General features: G+C 54.8%; 1 protein-coding gene across 3 annotated transcripts in view; it reads right to left on the minus strand.

Moving 5' to 3' along the window:
* Nucleotides 1-25,271, minus strand: part of MYH10 (myosin heavy chain 10) — a 140,787-nt gene that overhangs the window by 7,785 nt on the left and 107,731 nt on the right. For all 3 annotated transcript variants that reach the window (XM_084863897.1, XM_084863899.1, XM_084863898.1), the window contains 12 exons: nucleotides 24,103-24,274; nucleotides 22,739-22,951; nucleotides 19,072-19,216; nucleotides 17,674-17,880; nucleotides 16,234-16,338; nucleotides 14,417-14,569; nucleotides 13,558-13,806; nucleotides 13,077-13,289; nucleotides 5,936-6,148; nucleotides 4,814-4,975; nucleotides 2,571-2,699; nucleotides 155-243 (listed from right to left, as the gene is read on the minus strand). In XM_084863897.1, the coding sequence (XP_084720023.1) occupies nucleotides 155-243; nucleotides 2,571-2,699; nucleotides 4,814-4,975; nucleotides 5,936-6,148; nucleotides 13,077-13,289; nucleotides 13,558-13,806; nucleotides 14,417-14,569; nucleotides 16,234-16,338; nucleotides 17,674-17,880; nucleotides 19,072-19,216; nucleotides 22,739-22,951; nucleotides 24,103-24,274 (2,050 nt within the window). The remainder of the gene's footprint in view (nucleotides 1-154; nucleotides 244-2,570; nucleotides 2,700-4,813; nucleotides 4,976-5,935; nucleotides 6,149-13,076; nucleotides 13,290-13,557; nucleotides 13,807-14,416; nucleotides 14,570-16,233; nucleotides 16,339-17,673; nucleotides 17,881-19,071; nucleotides 19,217-22,738; nucleotides 22,952-24,102; nucleotides 24,275-25,271) is intronic.

Below are 25,271 nucleotides of genomic sequence, written 5' to 3' on the forward strand. Positions count from 1 at the left end.
TGTGGCCGAGGAATCCCGGAGGCTCAGCATCTCGTGCTCGCCTTTCCAGAGTTTGAACAGACGAGCAAACCAACTATGACCCCTGTATGCCGGCCCCACCACACCTCGGTGCAGCAGCCCCAGAGCCTGCCCTCCCCCTGCTGCGGACACTCACTTGCCAGAGGCGCTGTTGGCGATCTCATCTGCCAGCTCATCTCTCTCCTGCTCAGCATGTCGGCGGGCTCGCTCGGATGAGGCGAGTTCCTAAAGGAAGTCAGGCAGGATTTAAGCTCTGGCTGCTAATGTTGCGTCAAATGTGAAATCTGATGAAGCCTGCAGGCTGCAGCCACCTTGCTCAGGCACTCTGTGCCTCAAGCTGCCATGGGACCGGAGGAATAAGCTGGCGGGTTTGCTGAGGGGATGTCTGGGTGCAGGTCAGCCAGGCTGGGCTGTGTCACCATCCGGGCACAAAGGTGCCCACGGAGGGAAGGCCTGGTCTCTGTAAGGACGTGGCTGTCCCCGTGTCAGAGGCGGCTATATTCCTGCCTCCTGAGAAAGCTGGTGTTTCTTAATCACAAACTGAGCGCAAGCTTTATGCAGACCTGGAACTATGCCAGCTCATGGTCCGGAAGTGTCTGCTGCATAGACAAGCAGTACGGTTTGGAGGTCAAGTACACTAACCAGACAGACCAGAGAATAAGGTTCGCGAGGAGCACAGGCCCCTGGGAAGGGTGGGGTGTGACCTCAGCTCAGTGCGGCCTCCTCCTCTAAGGAGATGGCAGCCTGGCCCTCAGGCTCCTGCGGCTGCAGGGCCTGGAGAACTGGGCAGGGTGAGGGACGCCCGTGCCTGCCACCCTCTGGCAGCTTTTCCCCTTTCCTTGGGAAGCGGGTCTCCCACAGGCAGGTGCCTGTGCATTTCTCACCCATCTGGGTAAAGATCAGGATCATATTCTCGGAATCAGATGCACAGCGCCCTTACTTCAGGGAGGAACCGAGGCCGTGGATGAAGGGCCTGCCCAGAGCCTCAATGCTGGCCAACAGCAGACACTCAGTCCTTCCCCTCCCGTCCGAGCCGCCTCCCACCAGCGGCCCCTCCACACGGTGCTGTTTGGAAGAGCACGTCTCGGTGCCTGGGAGCAGAGCTGCATGGAGCTCCTCTGAGCTCTGCACGGGCCCCTGCGCTGAGCTTAGAGCATAGGACGCGGGCCCCGAAGGCCCGGCTCCCACACAGAATAGCAGGTGGGGCGGGGCGGGAGTCCAGGCTGTGACAGCAGCAGGTGGGGCTCAGGGCCGGACCCGAAGGCCTCTGTGGAACACACTGGAAGCGCAGCTCTGCCCTCTGGCATCTGGGCCCAGCAAGGGCTCCTTCCTCACTGGCTGGTGAGCTACAGACAGGAGGGGCCGGGAGCAAGGGGAGGACCCGAGGGCCTGTGACCTAACGAACAAAGGTGGCTGAGGAAGGAAAAGCAGAAACAGAAGGAAGACAGGCTAGCCTTCCAGTCAGTCCCCTCCATGATGTGTGAGCCTTGTCTGAGGCCCAAAGACCTGCAGCTTTGAGGTCAGAGTGCTGCCCGCAGGGTGTGGACACCGAGGTCACGCCAGGCACTCTCCAGGGCACAGGCTCCCAGGGCCCATCGACCCTGGGGATGGCAACATTGGTCAACTACACGATGATGTACATGGAACTTGACATGTTGCTTCAATGATGAGTCCATGTTCTTTTTAAGCATACATGGCCCTAGAGCTGCCCAGCTCTCAGTTCTCTAACCATAATGAAACTAGACCTCAACAAAGAAAAATAAATGCCAGACATTTGGAAATTTAAACCGCACTTTTAAGTTATTCATAAGATAGAGAAACCATCATAGAAATTAGAAAAATTTGGAATTTAAATGACAACAAATAGATACATTGAGAACAGTACCCTGAGGAGAATTTATACTGTTCTATGCACATATTAGACAACAGGAAAGCTTCGAAATTACTGAGTGTCCAACTCAAGAAAAAGAAAAAATCCAAAGGAAATAAAGGTACGAGCAAAAATGAACGGAATAGAAACCAAGAAGGGCTAGTCCCGAAGCTGGCTCTCAGGGTGATCTCAGCATCTGCTCAGTTTACTTATGGGTTTTCCTTCTACTTTTCTGACACCCAGGGAGTTAATGCCCTTTCTTGCAAGCTCAACTCCGCATTTATTTGTTTTTGGTAACACTTGTTGGATTACAAGATGATTCACTTAGAAATTCAATGAAACGTAACCTCCCGTTTTAAGTGTGACATGTAGTGCTTCATCTATTACTTAGGTCAGAGTTCAGTCACGTGGTCCTATGCTTGCCAACTCTAAGCAAACACACTCCTGTTTCTTGCTAGAAAAGCTGCTGGTCAGCTCCTCTGCCTTGAGCCAGATAGAGGAATATATGAACAGCATCCAAGTGTGACCATTTTACTGAACTGAAGCAGTAAGATGGTCCGGTCACACATTAAAAACGGACAGATAAATTACACACGGCTACAACGACATTAAGATATTTATCTATTCTTGGAGAAATTGCAAGGACAAATATTTGAACAAATGGATGAATAAGCAAACAAACCTCCTGCAATTGAAGGATTTCCGCTTCTAGACTCTTCAGTTTCTTTTCACTCTCTTTGGATTGAGCAAAAATCTCATCCCGGGAGGCACGCGCTTCTTCTAATTCACGCTGGTAATCCTTCATCTGAGCCTAAAGATAAATACGAAGCAGGTTCGGGGTAGTTTTCATTCTTTGTCTTTAAACATATTTTTTTCCAGATTATAAAAGTAATATACATTCATTAAAAATATAGAAGTATATAGAAATGACAAAGATAACACAAGAAAACATTCAGACCAATAGCCCTTATGAGTATATTTTCAAAAATCTACAACAAAATCGTATCCATCAACATATAAAAACATCATACAGCATGTATACTTATACACCACTATATCCCACCATCCAACAAATTTATATGAGCAATGCAAGACTGGCTTGATAACAACAAAGAATGAATATAACCATATAATCTCAAAATTCAGAAGTTAGTACTTGACAAAAATCTAACATCCTTTTTTATTATAAAAACAACAAGCTGAATAGAAAGAAATTTCCTCAGCTTTGAGAAAGGGCATTCAGTTGTCCCAGAACCATTTGTTAAGAAGACCAGTCTTCCCTCATTGAATTAATTCTATCCCATAGATCTGCATGTCATGAAAAAGGACAAAGATGGAGAAATCACACTTCCAAATTTCAAAATTTACAAAGCTACAGCAATCAAGACTACAGTATCTGCATAAAGACAGACCTATAGATCAATGGAATAGAGTTAATTCAATGAGAGAAAAACTGACAGCTGTTACACTTAATGGTCAAAGACTGAATGCTTTCCCCCTAAAATCAGCAGCAAGATAGGGATATCTGACCTTGCCACTTCTGTTAATTGTAATGGAGAGCCTAGTCAAAGCAGTTAGGCCAAGAAAAGGATTCTCAAGACATCCAGATTGGAAAGGAAGAAATAAAACTAGATAGATCTTGTATACAGAAAATCAAAGAATTCATTAAAAAAACAACAACACACAACCACTGGAACAAATAAACGAGTCCAGGAAGGTTGCAGAATACAAGATCAATATACAAAAGTCAATTTTATTTCTATACACTAATTATAAGCATTCCAAAAATTAAGAAAATGTTTATACTTAAAATAGCATAAAAAAAAGAATAAAATATTAGGTACCAGTTTAGTTAAAGAAGTATAAGGCCAATACACCAAAAACTATAAACCATCATTGAAAAAAGATAAATAATAGGTAAATAAATGGAAAGATGGCCATGTTCATGGACTGGAAGACAATATTGTTAAGATGGCAATACTCTCCAAACTGATCTATCGAGTCGACACAACATCAAAACCTGAGCTGGCCTTTTTTTTCTCTTGCAGAAATTGACAAGTTGATCCTAAAATTCACATGGAATTGTAAAAAACCTGGATAGCTAAACAGTCTTGAAAAAGGACAAAGTTGGAGAAGTTACAGTTTACAAAGTTACGGTAATCACAACTATCAGTATTTGCATAAGGACAGACACGTAGATCAATGGAATAGAATTAATTCAATGAGTGAAAGAATAGTCTTTTAAACAGATGGTTCTAGGACAACTAGATAGCCATATCCAAATGAACTGAGTTTATATAAAAATCACATAACAATAATTAACTCAAAATAGAATTGAAAAAAGAGTAAGGTATAAAATTCTTAGGAGAAAACATGACCTTGGTTCAGGCAGTGGTTTCATAGTTATTTAAACGGCTGTCAGTCCCCTTACATTTAGGTTGTTTCCAGTTTTGCTATCAGAAACATTTCAGCTGAGACCTTGGTATATGAATATTTCTTCTCATCTGTATATTTTATTAGAACAAATTCTCAAGATACGGAATCACCAAGGTCAAAGGGATGGAGGTTTTCTAAAGCTCTTTGTCACAACTAACAGATATCCGCCAAGAGGCTGTGCCTGCTTAGAGGGACCATCACATCCCACCAGGCCCGGCCAGTGCACGCCCTGGTGCTGGGGCCCGCTGGCTAAGTGCCAACAGAAGCTGGCAGAGCCCGAAGGGCGTTCTTCTGGTGGAGGCTCCACCTGCTGACCCCCGGGCTCTGCCCGCTAGCTGAGTGCAGTGCCACCTCTGGGGCCTGCCCTACCCAGAGCCAAGGTGCCGGCTCCTGGCGTTAAGGCGGCAGGCGGGGTGCCGCACAGGCCCTCCTCTTGGGCTCCGTGGTCCAGGACGGCACCATCAGAGACCGCTGGGCGGCTGCACGTACCTGAAGTTTACGAAGCTGCTTGATGACTTCATCCCTAGCTTTGTTTGCAGCCTCAATTTGAGATTCCAGGTCCTTCAGGTCTATTTCCATTTTCTTCTTTGAAGCAACAGCAAGTGCGCGCTGCTTCCGCTCGTCCTCCAGCTCTGCCTCGAGCTCCCGGACCTGAGAGACAGCACCGCTTGTCAGTCACACCCGGAGCCTGGCGCCGGACAGGCTCTGGTGACTGCACGGGTCCCTGCTACCGAGCAGTTCTTGTTACTAACAGAAAGCCACTGCGGGTGCATTTTGTGCAGAGACCTTTACAAACACCACGCCATTCCCGCAGACTACTGCGAGGGCACAAGTTCATGCTCCAGGTGACGCAACAAAACGGAAAGACAGGACTTCTTCGGGACGATCCCTCTGGGGACAGACACCCAGGCAGCCGTGGGGGGGCCCAGGTCCCCGGTGCCGAGGTCTCGGGCCAGGCCCCCGTGGGTGAGCCTGTTGGACGGGGACCCCCAGCCCCGCCAGGCTGCCCGGTGATGACCCGCTGAGCCCGGAATCCCCACCCACAGGGGCTGTAACAAGGGTTGTCTTTTTAAAAAAAAATATATTTTATTGATTTCTTACAGAGAGGAAGAGAGAAGGACAGAGAGTTAGAAACATCGATGAGAAAGAATCATTGACCAGCTGCCTCTTGCACACCCCCCACTGGGGATGTGCCCGCAACCAAGGTAGGGGGTGTGCAAGAGGCAGCTGGTCCATGTTTCTCTCTCATCGACGTTTCTAGCTCTCTCTCTCCCTTCCTCTCTGTAGAAAATCAATAAAAATATATATTTAAAAAAAAAAAAAAAAAAGAAAAGAAATATGCGGAACCACCTGTCAATGTGTTTGGATTCTTCCCACCCGTACTTTTAGGACCCACAGAACATGAATTAACTACATATTCGCTGGAGATTTCACTGGGGGCTTTTCTATCGATGATTATGGCTTGTCGGCAGCAACGATACTGCCTGAGAATGAGAATTTAATTAATTAAATTGTAAGAATAAACATATCACGTGACCAGGTGACTTGACTCCAAGTTAATGTGCTCTAACGTGACTGAGTGGGGTTGAGAATGGCCACCCGCCCACCTACCTGCTTGATCAGCAGCCGCTTCTTCTCCTCGTTCTGCTCATCTCTGGTTTGCAGGTCCCTCTCGAACTGGGCCTTCATGGCCTGCATGTTGACCTCCAGGCGCAGCTTGGCGTCCTCTGTTGCCTGGAGCTCGTCCTCCAGCTCCTCCAGCTGTGTCCTCATCTCCTCCACCTGCTGCTCCAGGGCCCGCTTGGACTTTTCAAGTTCATGAACCTAAACCACAGGAAGCATCGAGTTGACCCCCAGCAGGGGCCCAGCACGGCCAGCGCCTTCCTCTTACAGCCCCCATGGCGCTGGACACGGCGGGCACCGGGCCAGCTTCCTGGCACCCTGGACCCCTCCCTGACCCTCTGGGCTGCTGCCAGTCCTCAGCCCAGTCTGCATTTAAACGCCAGCACTGACGCCTTTGTCCACACGTGCTCGGTCATCAGCACTTCATTCTCAGATAACTGGAGGCTGAGAGGTCTCTAAGCCAAAGAACAATGCAGAGAGCCCGGTGCCAGACACCTGCCCTGCCTGCCTCTGCCGCGTCTGTGACGGCCCCACAGCACATTCCTGCTGGGGAGGAAGTTTGCACTGAACACACACACGTGGGACCTGCGGACTGTGAGGCTGTGAGGGTGTGAGGCTGTGAGGCTGTGAGGGTGTGAGGCTGTGAGGCTGTGAGGCTGTGAGGCTGTGAGGGTGTGAGGCTGTGAGGCTGTGAGGGTGTGAGGGTGTGAGGGTGTGAGGCTGTGAGGCTGTGAGGCTGTGAGGCTGTGAGGGTGTGAGGCTGTGAGGCTGTGAGGGTGTGAGGCTGTGAGGGTGTGAGGGTGTGAGGGTGTGAGGCTGTGAGGCTGTGAGGGTGTGAGGCTGTGAGGCTGTGAGGCTGTGAGGCTGTGAGGGTGTGAGGCTGTGAGGCTGTGAGGGTGTGAGGGTGTGAGGGTGTGAGGCTGTGAGGGTGTGAGGCTGTGAGGGTGTGAGGGTGTGAGGCTGTGAGGCTGTGAGGCTGTGAGGGTGTGAGGCTGTGAGGGTGTGAGGCTGTGAGGCTGTGAGGCTGTGAGGCTGTGAGGGTGTGAGGGTGTGAGGGTGTGAGGCTGTGAGGCTGTGAGGGTGTGAGGGTGTGAGGCTGTGAGGGTGTGAGGCTGTCAGGCTGTGAGGCTGTGAGGCTGTGAGGGTGTGAGGCTGTGAGGCTGTGAGGGTGTGAGGGTGTGAGGCTGTGAGGCTGTGAGGGTGTGAGGCTGTGAGGGTGTGAGGGTGTGAGGCTGTGAGGCTGTGAGGCTGTGAGGGTGTGAGGCTGTGAGGGTGTGAGGCTGTGAGGGTGTGAGGGTGTGAGGCTGTGAGGGTGTGAGGCTGTGAGGGTGTGAGGCTGTGAGGCTGTGAGGCTGTGAGGGTGTGAGGCTGTGAGGGTGTGAGGCTGTGAGGCTGTGAGGCTGTGAGGGTGTGAGGCTGTGAGGGTGTGAGGCTGTGAGGCTGTGAGGGTGTGAGGGTGTGAGGGTGTGAGGCTGTGAGGCTGTGAGGCTGTGAGGGTGTGAGGGTGTGAGGCTGTGAGGCTGTGAGGCTGTGAGGGTGTGAGGGTGTGAGGCTGTGAGGCTGTGAGGGTGTGAGGCTGTGAGGGTGTGAGGGTGTGAGGCTGTGAGGCTGTGAGGCTGTGAGGGTGTGAGGCTGTGAGGCTGTGAGGCTGTGAGGGTGTGAGGGTGTGAGGGTGTGAGGCTGTGAGGCTGTGAGGGTGTGAGGGTGTGAGGCTGTGAGGCTGTGAGGCTGTGAGGGTGTGAGGGTGTGAGGCTGTGAGGCTGTGAGGGTGTGAGGCTGTGAGGCTGTGAGGGTGTGAGGCTGTGAGGCTGTGAGGGTGTGAGGCTGTGAGGCTGTGAGGCTGTGAGGCTGTGAGGGTGTGAGGCTGTGAGGCTGTGAGGGTGTGAGGCTGTGAGGCTGTGAGGCTGTGAGGGTGTGAGGCTGTGAGGGTGTGAGGGTGTGAGGCTGTGAGGGTGTGAGGCTGTGAGGCTGTGAGGGTGTGAGGCTGTGAGGGTGTGAGGGTGTGAGGCTGTGAGGCTGTGAGGGTGTGAGGCTGTGAGGGTGTGAGGGTGTGAGGCTGTGAGGCTGTGAGGCTGTGAGGGTGTGAGGCTGTGAGGCTGTGAGGGTGTGAGGCTGTGAGGGTGTGAGGGTGTGAGGCTGTGAGGGTGTGAGGGTGTGAGGGTGTGAGGGTGTGAGGCTGTGAGGCTGTGAGGGTGTGAGGCTGTGAGGGTGTGAGGCTGTGAGGCTGTGAGGGTGTGAGGGTGTGAGGGTGTGAGGCTGTGAGGGTGTGAGGCTGTGAGGCTGTGAGGGTGTGAGGGTGTGAGGCTGTGAGGCTGTGAGGGTGTGAGGCTGTGAGGCTGTGAGGGTGTGAGGGTGTGAGGGTGTGAGGCTGTGAGGCTGTGAGGGTGTGAGGCTGTGAGGCTGTGAGGGTGTGAGGGTGTGAGGGTGTGAGGCTGTGAGGGTGTGAGGCTGTGAGGCTGTGAGGGTGTGAGGCTGTGAGGCTGTGAGGCTGTGAGGGTGTGAGGCTGTGAGGCTGTGAGGCTGTGAGGGTGTGAGGCTGTGAGGCTGTGAGGCTGTGAGGCTGTGAGGGTGTGAGGGTGTGAGGGTGTGAGGCTGTGAGGCTGTGAGGCTGTGAGGCTGTGAGGCTGTGAGGCTGTGAGGGTGTGAGGGTGTGAGGCTGTGAGGCTGTGAGGGTGTGAGGCTGTGAGGGTGTGAGGCTGTGAGGCTGTGAGGCTGTGAGGGTGTGAGGCTGTGAGGCTGTGAGGCTGTGAGGCTGTGAGGGTGTGAGGCTGTGAGGGTGTGAGGCTGTGAGGCTGTGAGGCTGTGAGGCTGTGAGGGTGTGAGGCTGTGAGGCTGTGAGGCTGTGAGGCTGTGAGGCTGTGAGGGTGTGAGGCTGTGAGGCTGTGAGGGTGTGAGGGTGTGAGGCTGTGAGGGTGTGAGGCTGTGAGGCTGTGAGGCTGTGAGGCTGTGAGGGTGTGAGGCTGTGAGGCTGTGAGGCTGTGAGGCTGTGAGGCTGTGAGGGTGTGAGGCTGTGAGGGTGTGAGGCTGTGAGGGTGTGAGGGTGTGAGGGTGTGAGGCTGTGAGGGTGTGAGGCTGTGAGGGTGTGAGGCTGTGAGGGTGTGAGGCTGTGAGGCTGTGAGGCTGTGAGGGTGTGAGGCTGTGAGGCTGTGAGGCTGTGAGGCTGTGAGGGTGTGAGGCTGTGAGGCTGTGAGGGTGTGAGGCTGTGAGGCTGTGAGGGTGTGAGGCTGTGAGGGTGTGAGGGTGTGAGGCTGTGAGGCTGTGAGGCTGTGAGGCTGTGAGGGTGTGAGGCTGTGAGGCTGTGAGGGTGTGAGGGTGTGAGGCTGTGAGGCTGTGAGGCTGTGAGGGTGTGAGGCTGTGAGGCTGTGAGGCTGTGAGGCTGTGAGGGTGTGAGGCTGTGAGGCTGTGAGGGTGTGAGGCTGTGAGGCTGTGAGGGTGTGAGGCTGTGAGGGTGTGAGGGTGTGAGGGTGTGAGGCTGTGAGGGTGTGAGGCTGTGAGGGTGTGAGGCTGTGAGGGTGTGAGGCTGTGAGGCTGTGAGGCTGTGAGGGTGTGAGGCTGTGAGGCTGTGAGGCTGTGAGGCTGTGAGGGTGTGAGGCTGTGAGGCTGTGAGGGTGTGAGGCTGTGAGGCTGTGAGGGTGTGAGGCTGTGAGGGTGTGAGGGTGTGAGGCTGTGAGGCTGTGAGGCTGTGAGGCTGTGAGGGTGTGAGGCTGTGAGGCTGTGAGGGTGTGAGGGTGTGAGGCTGTGAGGCTGTGAGGCTGTGAGGGTGTGAGGCTGTGAGGCTGTGAGGCTGTGAGGCTGTGAGGGTGTGAGGCTGTGAGGCTGTGAGGGTGTGAGGCTGTGAGGCTGTGAGGGTGTGAGGCTGTGAGGGTGTGAGGGTGTGAGGGTGTGAGGCTGTGAGGGTGTGAGGCTGTGAGGGTGTGAGGCTGTGAGGGTGTGAGGGTGTGAGGCTGTGAGGCTGTGAGGCTGTGAGGGTGTGAGGCTGTGAGGGTGTGAGGGTGTGAGGCTGTGAGGCTGTGAGGCTGTGAGGGTGTGAGGCTGTGAGGCTGTGAGGGTGTGAGGCTGTGAGGGTGTGAGGCTGTGAGGGTGTGAGGGTGTGAGGGTGTGAGGCTGTGAGGGTGTGAGGCTGTGAGGCTGTGAGGGTGTGAGGCTGTGAGGCTGTGAGGGTGTGAGGCTGTGAGGGTGTGAGGGTGTGAGGGTGTGAGGGTGTGAGGCTGTGAGGCTGTGAGGGTGTGAGGCTGTGAGGGTGTGAGGCTGTGAGGGTGTGAGGGTGTGAGGGTGTGAGGGTGTGAGGCTGTGAGGGTGTGAGGGTGTGAGGCTGTGAGGCTGTGAGGGTGTGAGGGTGTGAGGCTGTGAGGCTGTGAGGGTGTGAGGGTGTGAGGGTGTGAGGCTGTGAGGGTGTGAGGGTGTGAGGCTGTGAGGGTGTGAGGCTGTGAGGCTGTGAGGCTGTGAGGGTGTGAGGCTGTGAGGGTGTGAGGCTGTGAGGGTGTGAGGCTGTGAGGCTGTGAGGCTGTGAGGCTGTGAGGCTGTGAGGGTGTGAGGCTGTGAGGCTGTGAGGGTGTGAGGGTGTGAGGCTGTGAGGGTGTGAGGCTGTGAGGGTGTGAGGCTGTGAGGGTGTGAGGCTGTGAGGCTGTGAGGCTGTGAGGCTGTGAGGGTGTGAGGGTGTGAGGCTGTGAGGCTGTGAGGCTGTGAGGGTGTGAGGCTGTGAGGCTGTGAGAGTGTGAGGCTGTGAGGCTGTGAGGGTGTGAGGGTGTGAGGGTGTGAGGCTGTGAGGGTGTGAGGCTGTGAGGCTGTGAGGCTGTGAGGGTGTGAGGGTGTGAGGCTGTGAGGCTGTGAGGCTGTGAGGGTGTGAGGCTGTGAGGCTGTGAGGCTGTGAGGGTGTGAGGGTGTGAGGCTGTGAGGCTGTGAGGCTGTGAGGGTGTGAGGCTGTGAGGGTGTGAGGCTGTGAGGCTGTGAGGGTGTGAGGCTGTGAGGCTGTGAGGCTGTGAGGCTGTGAGGCTGTGAGGGTGTGAGGGTGTGAGGCTGTGAGGCTGTGAGGGTGTGAGGCTGTGAGGGTGTGAGGCTGTGAGGGTGTGAGGGTGTGAGGGTGTGAGGCTGTGAGGCTGTGAGGCTGTGAGGGTGTGAGGGTGTGAGGCTGTGAGGCTGTGAGGCTGTGAGGGTGTGAGGCTGTGAGGCTGTGAGGGTGTGAGGCTGTGAGGGTGTGAGGGTGTGAGGCTGTGAGGGTGTGAGGGTGTGAGGCTGTGAGGGTGTGAGGGTGTGAGGCTGTGAGGCTGTGAGGGTGTGAGGCTGTGAGGCTGTGAGGGTGTGAGGGTGTGAGGCTGTGAGGGTGTGAGGCTGTGAGGCTGTGAGGCTGTGAGGGTGTGAGGCTGTGAGGGTGTGAGGCTGTGAGGCTGTGAGGGTGTGAGGCTGTGAGGCTGTGAGGCTGTGAGGCTGTGAGGGTGTGAGGGTGTGAGGGTGTGAGGCTGTGAGGCTGTGAGGCTGTGAGGGTGTGAGGCTGTGAGGGTGTGAGGGTGTGAGGCTGTGAGGCTGTGAGGCTGTGAGGGTGTGAGGCTGTGAGGGTGTGAGGCTGTGAGGCTGTGAGGCTGTGAGGGTGTGAGGCTGTGAGGCTGTGAGGCTGTGAGGGTGTGAGGGTGTGAGGCTGTGAGGCTGTGAGGGTGTGAGGGTGTGAGGGTGTGAGGCTGTGAGGGTGTGAGGCTGTGAGGCTGTGAGGCTGTGAGGCTGTGAGGCTGTGAGGGTGTGAGGCTGTGAGGGTGTGAGGCTGTGAGGCTGTGAGGCTGTGAGGGTGTGAGGCTGTGAGGCTGTGAGGCTGTGAGGGTGTGAGGGTGTGAGGCTGTGAGGCTGTGAGGCTGTGAGGGTGTGAGGCTGTGAGGGTGTGAGGCTGTGAGGCTGTGAGGGTGTGAGGCTGTGAGGCTGTGAGGCTGTGAGGCTGTGAGGGTGTGAGGCTGTGAGGCTGTGAGGCTGTGAGGGTGTGAGGCTGTGAGGGTGTGAGGCTGTGAGGCTGTGAGGCTGTGAGGCTGTGAGGGTGTGAGGCTGTGAGGGTGTGAGGCTGTGAGGCTGTGAGGCTGTGAGGCTGGGCACCGCCGCCTCTGACGGAGAGCTCCCCGCAGACAGGCATGCACAGGGGCTGCTGCCCCCTTTGGGGTTCGTGCTACGCTGTTCTCGGGGGCAGGTGAGAAGACTACACCGCGAGGGCGTCCGTCTCAGCAGAGCCTGGCCCTTCACAGGCTCAACAGAAACGATTTGGGGATAATGTGTGACGTCCATTGGTCTAGAGAGAGCGAATGCGGAGCAGGAAAGGGAAGCTGTGAGCTCGCTCTCCGGGCCTCGCTGTGACCACAGCCCTTCCTGCTCCAGGGCCTCTCCTTGTCCACAGGCTGGTCCGGGCACAGGCTGGAGGGGGCCTGGGAGAAGGGTGGGCAGCCTCCCCTCCCGGGCTGTGGCCGGGAGCCCACGTCCCATGAAAAGGAGACAGAGGACCATGCTTTCGAAGCACACCTCGCTGCTTCCCTCAACCGGGCAGATGTAATGTCCGTTTGACAGGTGAGGAACCGAGGCTGAGAGCTTACGGCTTCTGCTGGGCAGACGGACGCGGGACGGAAAGCCACGTCCTGAACCTGCTTCTGATTCCGGCCCGGGCTCCCTGCACTGCCCTCAGGTGATCGCTAGGGGGCGGGCAGGGGGATACGGTTCGCGCGGCTCCCGTGGGAGGTGGTGGTGGAAGGAGAAACAGGACCACGGAACCCCCAGATTGAGCAAGTCCCCAGTGCAGCTGAGTCTTCAGGGAAAACCACGGGGCTCCTGGGAAGGCCACGCCGCTCCTCTGCAGCCCCGCTCCGGGCGGGCCACATCCCACCTGCCCCCTCCGAGCAGCCCTCCTGCCTGGTAACTGCCTGTTGACTCAGGAACCCTGAGCCCCTCCATGAGCCAGAATGCAGGGCAGGGCAGGAGCGACCGTGAAAGCGACAAGAATAAACCAGTCTCCACACCGCAGGTGCTGCGACAAGAGCCCACACCGGGAACGGACGGCAGGAAACCGGCGTTTATTCCACAGGACGCTGACCGTGTTACCCTGGGCCAGAACACGCCTCGGCCACCTCGCTGTCTGCCCCCGAGGGGACCGGCCCCGGACACTCACATTCTTGCCCACGTCGTCCTTGGAGCTCATCAGGTCCTCCATGTCCGCCCGCAGCTGCTTGTTCTGCCGCTCGAACTCCTCCTTGGCCTCCAGGGCCTCCTCGAGGGCGCGGGCCAGGGACAGGGCCTTGGTCTCCTTCTCTCTGGCCTCGGCCTCGGCGCGGTCCCGCTCCTCCGCGTAGCGCGCGGACACGTTCTTCTCCTCCGCCAGCAGCTGCAGGGAACGGCCCCCGGGAAAGGGTGAACACAAGTTCAGAAGCAACGGGACGCACCCAGCGTGTCCGACCTATGCTGCCAACACTGCTGCAAGGTGGCGGGTGCTCTCTTTTCCTTTCCTGCTCTGTCCAATTTTGCTGTCAGTGTACACTGCTTTTCAATATGAAACATTATTTTAAACTAAAATAGAACCGAGGGCTCTGCCCGGAGGGAGGGACGGGGCACTGGCCCGGAGCCGGGGAGACGGGGACGCAGAGCGAGCCCACCTGGTCGAACTTCTTCTGCTTCTTCTCCAGGTTGGAGACGATCTGGCGCTGGTGGTCCAGGTCCACCATCAGGTCGTCCAGCTCCTGCTGCAGCCGGTTCTTGGTCTTCTCCAGCTTGTCGTAGGCCAAGGCCTTCTCCTCCAGGCGCTGGCTCAGCGCCTCCACGTCTTTCAGCAGCTTCTTTTTGGCCTCTTCCAAGCTTTCGATCGTCCCCAAGTCATCATCCACTTTCTTCTTTGTATCAGTCAGCTAGGTTTCAGGACAAGAAAAAAAGATCAATATTAAAGAAGGATTTTCACATTTAAGGAAAAAAGGAAAAACTTGTTTTCAATATTTTGTGGGAAGAGAGAATAAATCAATGCTATTTGATTGTGAGCAAAGAAATCTCAGGCTGTAACTTAATTTCTTAGTGATAACCTAGAAAATGATGCTTGGATTAAAACCTTACATAGTTGACACAGTCCTGTGTCTTTATTTTAAAATATTTTTAATTGATTTTCAGAGGGAGGAAGTGGGGGCAGGAGAGAAACATGTGGTAGCGGAGCATCCATTGGCTGCCTCCTGCAAGCCCCCCACTGGGGGGTCACGCCTGCAACCTGGGTGTGCCCTGACCAGGAATCGAACCAGCAACCCTTTGGGGCACGGACGATGCCCAATCAACTGAGACACCCTGGCCAGGGCCTGTGTTTTTGATTTAAATGCTTCCGATACCAGGGCCCGCACAGCATCGGCATGTGGCTGGGTCAGAGAAAACCGCTCAGTGGGCTTTATGTAGTGCAGCCTGATTAACGGTCCCACCGTGAGCGGAAGCAGCCAGCACGGCGGGAACACTCCGGCACCTCCGCGTCCGAGGACCCACCTGGGCCTGCAGGGCCAGCACTTGTTTCTCCAGGTTCTTCCTGGCCTCCTCCTCCTCCTCCTGCTGCTCCTGCAGGCTGTTCTTCTCCTCCTCCAGCTGCCGGATCCGGCTGCTCAGGTTCAGCTTCTGGCGCGTTTCTTCCTGAAGAAGCTCCTGTTTATTTTGTACAAGGCCAATATGGAAGGTTAACGCTAAAGTTACCTTAATCACCTTCACAAAACGCCTCATGAAAAATGCGTGTCATAAAGAACAGAGAGCCTCAGTGTATGAGAAATACCGTGATAAAAACAAACAGAAAAGATTTGAAAACATATGTGATCACGTTATAAAAGCTCTTAACACAAATACCGCTTCCACCTCATTCAGGAGGAATGGCAGCATCCTCTGTCCCCCTGGCGCCCAGGCCGGAACCTGCACGTGGCCTAGACTCCTCCCTCCGGCGCCGCCTCACTCCCAGACCCCCTTCCTGTCCACACCCGCCCGCCAGGCACAGCACTTCTCCCGAGGATCACCTCCAGGACTGGGCAGCCTCCAACTGCTTCTCCTTCATACTCTGCCAGAGCAATTCTTCTAAAATGTAATGCACATGTGTCTTGCCCGTTACGTTCACTTACAACGGTCAGAGGCCCAGACAGCTTTCCGTGCGCTGGCCCTGTCTCCTTCCCCAGCCAGGAGGGGCCTCGCACAGCGTAGCACCAAGTACAGTGACCCTGCCCCACTCCCTACTGATTCCTGTTTGTCTGAGATCTTTAACCCGTATCCCCAGCACCTGGCCCAGAACCTGGCAAATATGCACCACATAAAGTTTGAACATTTTTCAAATCTAAGATGTAAAACTCCAAGAAAATTGCTACATTATTTTCATACTAGAGGCCTGGTGCACGAAATTCGTGTGTGTGTGTGTGTGTGTGTGTGTGTGTGGGGGGGGGGGATCGGATCCCTCAACCCAGTCTGCACCCTCTCCAATCTGGGACCCCTTAGGGATATCCGACTGCCCATTGATCCCAGTAGGATCAGGACTAACAGGCAGTCAGACATTCCTCTCACAATCCAGGGCTGCTGGCTCCCAACTGCTCACCTGCCTGCCTTCCTGATTGCTCCCAACTATTTCTGCCTGCCAGCCTGATCACCCCCTAACCACTCTCGAGCCAGCCTGATACCCCCTAACTGCCCTACCCTGCCAGCCTGTTTGCCACTATCTACCCTCCCCTGCAGGCCTGGGTCCCCCCCAACTGACCTCTTCTGCAGGTTTGATCACCCCCAATTGCCCTCCCTTGCAGGCCTGGTCCCTCCCAACTATCCTCCCCTGCTGGCCATCTTGAGGTGGCCATCTTTGACCACATGGGGGCAGCCATCTTGTGTGTTGGAGTGATGGTCAATTTGCATATTACTCTTTTATTACATAGGATAATCATAGTCATTAACCTAACTTCCATCCCAAAAAGTAATTTAACACAAGTCTTTTAAAAGTATATCGTACTTCAACCTACCCTTTTACAAAATGGACTATTTCTCCTAGGTCAGCACATTGAAATTTCAATTAGAACAAAACCACCTGATCGAAATGGCCAGCAACACACGTGTGTGCCATTGGACCACAGGGGTGAGCCACGCCCCAGGCAGTGTCGCCTGGCCCACGTGCCTGTGAGACAGAACAGGGACTCCACACTGAGCCCGAGCTTCTGGGATCTCCCGGATGTCACGGCTGTTACAGTGCAAGGGGCTCCAGATAGAAGTCACCAGAACCCGGAAGGCAATTCCCGTATGCATTCTGGAAACGGTAGTGTTATTAAAGGCCCTCACTCCCCCTGGCATACCTGTGTGTCCTGGAGCTGAGACTCAAGACTGGCTGCGTCCTTAGAGAACTTGATGCCCTTCTTCTCCGCTTCCTCCAGGAGCGAGGAGACGTTGTCCAGCTCATTCTGCAGGGAGAGCACAGTCACGTCCGATCCTCAGGGAGCAGGTCGGGGGCCCAGAACACACTCTCACAGGAGCATGACAGCAGCATTGGGGGAGGACTCCTCACCGAGAGCCTGTCACCTCCCGACAGAGCCCACGTGGGCAGGCGCTGTCCCGGCCACACAGAGAGGACCGGGGCTTGGAACTGCAGGGTGCACACATGGGGCCTCCCAGCCGCTACACCTGGTTTACAGAACAGGCAGTCACACCCCCCACCCGGGGCTGCGGCCTGAGGAGGCCCTGAGGGCAGCAGGCGGCTACTCCATCCCCTTTCACACTGAGAAGCAGGGACCATGTGTGGGAGGTGGGTCTGTATAATTACCATTCTTATAGAACTTGGAAGTTTTATCATAGAGATTCAAAGTTTAGAGTCTAGCAGCGGTTCTCTTTCAGCTTTAAAACACCTATTCACTCAGTGAATCTAGTCAATAAGGCTGTGATAACTGCATGGTGACAGATGCTACCAGACATGGTGTGGCATGACAACATAAGGTATTGCATGTAGAAACAAATACAATATTGTATGGAACCATTCCTTAATACATTTAAAAACTGGTATATATTTATCATGAATACTTAGTTACCTCTTATGGTCAAATTTCATGAATAATGTGGTCAAAAAAATGTTTTTCATCCTCAATTAATGCTAGCTCTAACTGCCCCCCAATTCTATTCCCCCAGTGAAGGACCTTCCCCAGGCCTGAGGGGTGTGGAAGGGACAGTAGGCTCCTGTGTTCTAGCTGGTCCTTGGTCAGATGAGCAGAGGGACAAGTTAAACAAGTTCTTAAGCGAATACATTTCCATTTTTGCTCATCTTAGCACGTCCTTCAGAGCCACATGCCATCAGTCTTGGCAACAGTGTGGGGAAGGGCTCTGGTGGGCACACGGCCCGCCCGTGACCTGCGAGGGAAGCCACTGAGGGAGGCAGGCAGGCAGCCCGCTCCTGAGCCTCACACTGCTCATGGCCCGGCCCGGCAGGGTGATGGGAGCGATGACCGGAGGGCGCGGCCAGGAGCCTGACGCATGCCCGGCGCAGACTGGTGCCGGGAGCGCCCTCACCCGCCTCCCACCACACGGGGTTCCTGACATCTCTTTGAGGAAAGCCGTGGATCTGCGAGCACCTGAGCTCACACACCAGGATCCCAAGCTGGGACGTTCAGGGCGATGCGATGCCAGGCATGGAACAGCACATGAGCTGTGGTGTCTCGGGGCCTCGGGGTGCAGGGTGAGCTCTGTGTGTGTGTGTGTGTGTGTGGGGGGGGGGGGGAGATGCAGGTGTGGTGGTCGCCGGGGCTCACCTGCAGCTTGTTAGCTTTCTCGGCCAGTTCCACGCGGAGCCGGTCCCCCTCGGACACCTTGGCGTGGAGCTCCTGGACCTGGGCGTCCAGTTTCTTCCGCTTGTGCTCAGACTCGGCCTTGACCTGCTGCAGCACCTTCACCTCACACGCCAGCTCCTTGTTGTCGGTCTCCAGGCCCTGCTTGTTCTTCTCCAGGTTCGCTTTGAACTGAGGGGGAAGGAAAACAGCGCATTCACTGCTACACGCCAGCAGGCACCGCTTGCCTGCAGTCGCACTGTGCCTGACAGGGTGAGCCTGAATCAGCGCTGAGTGAAGGAAGACATCTGCTGTGCGGTGCGAACATGGCTGAGGAGGGAGCACACGCTGCACACTGCTTGGGACAGTGGGTGCAGATATTTAGGGGCTCGCTGCACTGTGATTTATCCTGTCAGTGCAGGCTGGGGGCGACACCCTGCCCAAAGAGTAAGGATTGGTTTGTGTCCTTGTTTGCGGCGAGCTCTGAGCCACAGGTGGCTGGCAAACGAGTGAGCAGTGTGCACTGTGCAAGGCGGTCACAGGAGGCCGAGTGCCTCACAGACAACAGGGGACATGGGAGAGGCTTTCAAAGCAATCTATTGTAGCTGGGGGTGACACGGGGCTCTGCGGCCTTCCTGCCTGGCCTCCATCTACCTTTCACTTACTAGCGGTGTGATCCTGGCTTAACTTTCCAACAAGACTGGGCCTCAGTTTCCTGAATGAGAATGACAGAGACTAACCTACAGGGTTGTAATGAAGGTTAAAGAAGGCAGTGCACGAGACCCACGCACACTGTGACAGCACCTGGCAGCGACGGACGCCTGCTGATGTGAATGTCAGTAATGGCTCCCGCTGTCACTGTATGGACGGGAAGGTGGTGTGTGGGCGAGAGGTGAGAGCGCTGGGGAAGTGGGAGCGAAGGCACAGAGCGTGGAGGAAAGGATGGTGCCTGGGAGACGCTGCCCAGGGTGGCTGAGTCAGAGGGTAAATGCAATTAGTTTCATCAGGATGGGAAGCCTGTGTTACAGACACCAAGAGGGAACAATGGAACGAGGGGCAGCAATGTGTGCGGCGGCTCGATGTCGGAGGCAGAGGAGGTGGGAGTGTGTGTGTGGGGGCAGATGGTGACCTGCTGGCAGCACCTGAGTGGGAGGAGGACCTCAAACTGCGCAGGTGTTGAGCTGAGACGTGGAGGATGGTGAGAGAGGCGGCCCTGGAAGGGAATGTGCATGGAGATGGTGCTGGGCCCACTGCTCTTTGCAAGAAGCAGGGTGCCCTCAGGCAGCAGCCGCCACAGCGCCCGCAGGGGCTGGGAATGGACACCCAGGAGCGAGGGTGGGGAGGGGGTCTGGCCAGCCAGCTCTCCAGGGCAGGGTCCCTCACCCGCTTCGCCTGCTCCAGCTGCTCCGACAGTTCCTCCAGGGCCGACGCGTGCCTCTGCCGCATGTCCTGGATCTGAGCTTCATGGTTCTTCGTTTCTTCCTCAAGAGCCTTCTTCAGCTCTGCCACTTCTTGCTCACGTTTTGTACTAGAGAAACGTATTTTAGAGAAAGCAGCTCAGAATTAGCTGACTAACTAAATTAAAAATTAATTTGTTATGTGCTGTGTATCTCAGTGGTTGAGAACCTCCCATGAACCAGGAGGTCATGGTTTGATTCCCGGTTGGAGCACACGCCCAGGCTGTGGGCTTGATGCCCAGTAGGGGGTGTGCAGGAGGCAGCTAATCAATGACTCTCATCATTGATGTTTCTTTCTCTCTTCCTCTTTACCTCTCTGAAATCAATACAAACGTATTTAAAAAAAATCAAGAAAATGTTAAAAAAAAAAAAAAGTGATGCTCTAAAAAAGTACTATATCCATTACTTTGCTAATTACTTGTGGAACTATTTTCTAATAGGCTGGTATGCCCTTAACTGTGGTGCAGGGAACCTTCCGGAAGCAGCCTGCGTCCCCTGCACAGCTGACCTGCGCTGGAGACCCAGTGGGCATCCCTGCGGGCTCCAGCCTGCCCTGGCAGCCCTGGCGTGACACGCAGGAGCGGCTAACACGGGGCCAGCCACACCACAGAGAGCCTGGAGAGAGGGCCAAGAGGCTTCCAAAAGCTCAGGGTTGGAGGTCAAATCAGTCTGTTCGCTGCACCTGAAAGCAGCAGGACCTCTGACAGGCGTGGGAACAGCTGCAGGCCCTGACGGCTCCCAGGCTGCCCGCAGGGCCATGCAGGGGCGGGGCGGGACAGGAAGGCAGGAGGCAGGAGGCCGCAGTAGTCACAGCAGGTCCCAGACCACAGACCTGGGATGCCCTGAGGTGCTGGAGGCTTTATCTAACCGCACTCACAGTATGAAGATCACATTAGTGTCAAATGCTTTCACTTGGCTGACTTTTTTATAATTTGTTACAACATTTGGGTAGCTTGAAAGACCGACATTACTTCACTAACTAGAAAAGCCTTCACCCTAAGTCACTCTTTCTTTGTTTTGTTAATCCTCACCTGACTATATTTTTCTGTTGATTTTTTAGAGAAAGTGGGCAGGAAGGGGAAAGACAGAGAGAGAAATCTCCCACACAGGACCAGGAATCGAGCCTGCAACCAAGGTACGTGCCCTTGACCAGAAGTGAATCCAGGACCCTTTTAGACTGAGGGCTGATGCTCTGTCCACTGAGCCGACTAGGGCCCAAGTCACTCTTAAGTCGACTGAACACCGTCTTGTCAACGATGGAAACCCACACGCCCTGCCTCTCCAGCTGTGTATCACGTGATTGGAAACCTCTAAGCTAAGTGCCATATTAACACCAAGAATTTAAGCAGCTGTCACTTACAATCACCCTGAAGAGCACAGCTCTGGCAACCTTCTCTATATTAAAACCATTTCACTCTCCATTCTAAACCAGGAGCCAGGTAGAACAGTGACTTGCACGCGGACTCCCGTGTGGACACACTGTCTGTTGTGTCTTTACTGGTGCAGCGGAGGGATCTAGAGGGCGGAGGTCAGCTGTGTCAAGAGAGAAGGGGCCCGGGCAGCTGCCAGCTCTGGGGTGGCAGGCAGCCAGGCAAACGGAATCCGCAAAGACTCCTTGTGGTCCAGCCTCGCGCAGCCACGGTGCCTGGCGGTGAGGATGCATTGGTCTGGCTTGTTCCCCCGGTCTTCATCCTACGTCTAAAGAGCTAAAATGCCAGTGAACATGGAGCCCAGTGAGGGGTCTGACTTGCTGAGCCTGTTCCCTTTATGCCAATCACGTGATACACAGCTGGAGAGGCAGGGCGTGGGGGTCCTTAGCCAGAGTGAAGGACACACGAACACTAGCACAGCCTTCCCACAGCAGAGTCTATATTTGAGGACAGCCATGGTTTTAATTAACATGCATGGATCAATTGTACTGTCTTAAAAATTATATTTTTTAAGAGTTGAATGGAAGAAATGATCAGCACGCCTTTTTCTATTGTGCTCAAAAGACTTGCTGAGAAGAAACAGCTCAACAAAGTTTAGTTCCGTAGCTTCCAAATTTAAAAAAGCAGACATTTTAGAGAAGGCCGGACTCCAAGCTCCCACAAGCGGGTTACGCGCTGATGTGGGCGGGAAGCGTCCAGCCTCAGAAGGGCTCCGACTGAGACAGGGCCTCTTCGGGGCACAGCCTCCGTCCGCTGCCGTCTGAGGGATCCGTGGTCGCTCCCTGCCGTGCTCCTAGGCTCAGCCCCGCTTCTCCACCACTGAGCCCTCTCCTGTCGCCCGCAGTCCGACCTGCGTCCCTGCCCAGGAAGCCTGCAGACGCGGGGACGTGGCTCTCTCTGGATCCTGGCTTCCGGGTGAGCACGTTGCAGGCTCCACCTTCCAGGCACCACTGGCTCCCGCAGCCCGGCTCCTTCCCGTCCTCCCACCTCTCCGACCACCAACCTCACCAACCGTCCCTTGTCCTGGTTTTGCCCACAGCCTCTTCTCAGCACGATGGCCTACTCCACCCTGGGACAGCTGGCAGGCGTGTGTGTGTGTGTGTGTGTGTGTGTGTGTGTGTGTGTGCACACTGCAAGCTGCCAGCCAAATCAGCCAGCCTCGGCGAGTTGGGGATCCCTTGGCTGGCCCCCCTGCACCTGACAGCTTGAATCCTGAGGGGGAAGCCGATGGTCAGGAAGAGGCCAAGACAGCAATCTGGGAGATGACACCTCGGCTTGTGTGAGAATCCTCTCTTTTGCTAGCAAGAGCCACGGGCTGTCTCAGCTCACGGCTCGTGGCTACCGCTCTCCGTGCCTCTGTGGGCTGACACGCGGAGGCCGTGTGCAAGGTCTCCAGCTGTGCTCCTCGCCTGTGCTAGTCACTTCCTTCTGCCTGCCCCGGCGGCTGGCTCCTCTGTGACAGCCCCGCCTCTGCCTCTGCCCTGAGTGCCTGTCCTCACCTTCCGCTCCTTGTCCTGAACATGTACCTCCTCCCAGCTATCCGCTCACCAGCGGCGCTGCAGGCAGTTGTGCGCCACCTCTGGGTCTCCTCCTCTGGGTCTGTCCCGGCCAGTCCCTCCGGTCCTCTCTCCCACGCGGTCCAAGTCAGTCTCCTTCCAGCCGCTGTGGGGGTGTCTGTCCGTCTTTCCCTGAGGTACCCTGCACTGACTGGCTTTCTGATCACGGCTCCCTGTGCACCTCAGTCTGCCGGTCCATTCACCTACCCAGGTGGGCTGCTTGCTTCTAACCATTGTTATTTTGTTACTGTTCTACCTGCCATTATCTCCAGGACGGAGAGAGGATACTTAAAATACAACATAGAGGACACACACCAGCCCTGACCGTTTGGCTCATTGGACAGAGCGTCAGCCTGTGGACTCAAGGGTCTCAGGTTAGATTCCAGTCAAGGGCATGTGCCTTGGTTGCAGGCACATCCCCAGTGGAGGGTGTGCGGGAGGCAGCTGATTGATGTTTCTCTCTCATCGATGTTTCTAGCTCTCTATCCCTCTCCCTTCCTCTTTTAAAAAATCAATAAAATGTATTTTTAAAAAATGACGCACACCATCTCCTAGAGAGGGCCAGCTGGCTCTCCTGTGGAGCCCAGCGGGCGCCGGCCTCACTCACCGGAGTTCCTGCTGAGCGGCGGTGGTGTCCAGCGTGTCCTCCAGCTCGGTTTTCAGAGCCTCCAGCTCCTCACTCAGGTCCCTTTTCTGCTTCTCTGCCTTGTTCCGGGAAGCCTTCTCAGACTCAAAGTCTTCCTGAAGCTCGGCAATCTGGGCTTGCAGCTCCCGCACGACTTTGAGGGCGTTGTTCTTGTGGAGCGTCTCGTCGTCGCCCCTGTTGGAACAGCCAGGCGGCGGCGCTCAGCGGGGGAGGGGGGGCTGTTCCCGGTGAACGGCCAGCACCTCTCCCCCAGGAGACCGGCGACATGCCTCTGTGGTGGCCTGAGGCTGGCATGCTGCACAGGGCCTGCCCAGTAGGCACGGAGGTACACGGGCAACGACCCGAGGCCCGAAAGCTGGTTGGCAAAGCCAGAATCAGAACGGAGCCCAGCCCCCTTTGCAAAGGGCTAACTATCTCCATTAAGAGATAAGACAATCACTTTAATGATTACAACATAAAAAAATTCCCTATAAAAGGTTATAATTAGAACACTGCTCAAGGCAGCAGTCTAGGCTATCACACTGGTACCATCCTACACCATCTCCTGGAGAGATGACAAATTCAAAGAACTTCTTAGAACACACAGCAGAGGAGACACGCCACCAGGCCTTCTACCTTAGCTTTCTCTCTCCCATCTGCACCTTCTCGCTGGTGTGTGGCTGGATGGGGGCAGATACCTGACTGGGCAGAGTTGGGATGTTTGGGATGAGGGCTGGGAAGCTGACAGACGTGACAGTGAGTGGTGAGAACTTTAATTTTAGAATCTAGCTCTCACCTCTGTAATTGAAAAGGCAGAGATCTGGCCAAAGTAAGAGTAACAGTGATAGAGGACAGAAAAATATCTGTTACAGACATGATTACAAACTCTAAGTCCTATGATGATGTAGCCAAATAGTTATTCTTTATAAAGAAATGAAAATATTAGATATAAATATATTTACTATATATGGTTTCCAATGGTCTAGAACTGAATAGCAAATCATGCTTCCAGTGTATGGGGTGGGTGTCATTTCTGAAAAGTGATTTCTCTAAATTTCTCGAACATACTGACGTGGACGGAAACCAAACATTTGCTGTGACACGGTCATTTTTTCTGCTGCGAATGTCCACGGACCTCCTGAGGAGACCAGTGAGTTTCAGTGTGAATTCTGAGAACGGCTTAGGAGGTTTCCTTGCTGCCCTGACATACCCACGTTCTTCTTGGTTTTCGGGTTCGGACACCACATCCACCAACATGGAAATGACGTGTTCCCTCCCAGGTTTGGGTCTGCACCTGGACATGGCATTAAAGCCCCCCCACATTCCCGCGGGCTCGGGGGGCGGACCTGGCCAGCGCGCCCTGCAGCTCCTCCTCCTTCTTGGCCAGCTGCACCTTGAGCTCGTCGATCTGGGCCTGCAGCTCGGCGATCTGGTCCTGCAGGTCAGTCGTCTCGCCGTCCAGTTTCCTCTTGGCCTTTTCCAGCTCCTGACGGGTTTTCTCTTCCTTCTTTAAGCGTTCTTTAAGGCAAGACACAGATCTTCAGCATACCGAGGGACACGCCAAATGAAAAACTCCAAATGCAAATCAATTAAAGTCGAAAAGAAGCTGTTTTACTTAAAAGCATGTCCTTGCCTTGGTAACACTGTACCAATGAGTCATTCAAAACCCATTAAATCAAACTGAAGGCAGGTCCCTGTGGGAGGAGGGTATTTTAGGGAAGAGGCTGGGTGGGTTCTAAGGACGTTCTTTTGCTATTAGAGCGAAGCGATCAGAAAGCTCCTCCTGGTGCACCCATCGCTGTGCCCAGGTTTGCAGAGGGCCCAGCCGAGGCTGGCAGAGTGTGTAACCGCCTGTCACCCACTCCCTTTCATGGGGAATTCCTGGTTGAACCAAGACAGCCGTTCCCACACGTGAGGGAGAGAGGGCAGAGGGTTCTGCAGCTTTTCTGCCCGCCCCTCTTGGATTTGGCAATGATTCCTTAATCAACACCAGCGATCTATTGGACTCGGATGCCTTCTCACAACAGGACCTGCATGCCTTTGTGCTCTCCCGCGGGAACCAAATGCTGAGGAGATGAGACTGAGCGTCGCAGGCGCATCACACAGGTGAGCAGGAGGCCATACGCTGGTAAAACGGCCCGTGAAACAATTTCCTCTGACGTCCCCTCTTTTTGTCTATACCAGGGGTGGGGAACGCCTGGCCTGCGGGCCATGTAAGGCCCACCCAATCATTTGCTCTGGCCCTGCCAAGGCATTGGGGTGAGTTAATTAAATGTTTGACCAAAGATAGCTGGGTAATTTTTGAACTGACAGTTTTGTATGGCCCGAGAATGATGCTATAAATATCCAAATGGCCCTTGGCAGAAAAATGGTTCCCTGGTTCCCCACCTCTGGTCTATACTTAAAAAAAAAAAGACAAAGACCACAAAGCCCCAAATATTAAAAACAAACAAACAGCCGAGACCGGTTTGGCTCAATGGATAGAGCGTTGGCTTGGGGACTAAAGGGTCCCGGG

The sequence above is a fragment of the Pipistrellus hanaki genome, assembly GCF_964339955.1.
Source record: "Pipistrellus hanaki genome assembly, chromosome: 16".
Lineage (NCBI taxonomy): Eukaryota > Metazoa > Chordata > Mammalia > Chiroptera > Vespertilionidae > Pipistrellus > Pipistrellus hanaki.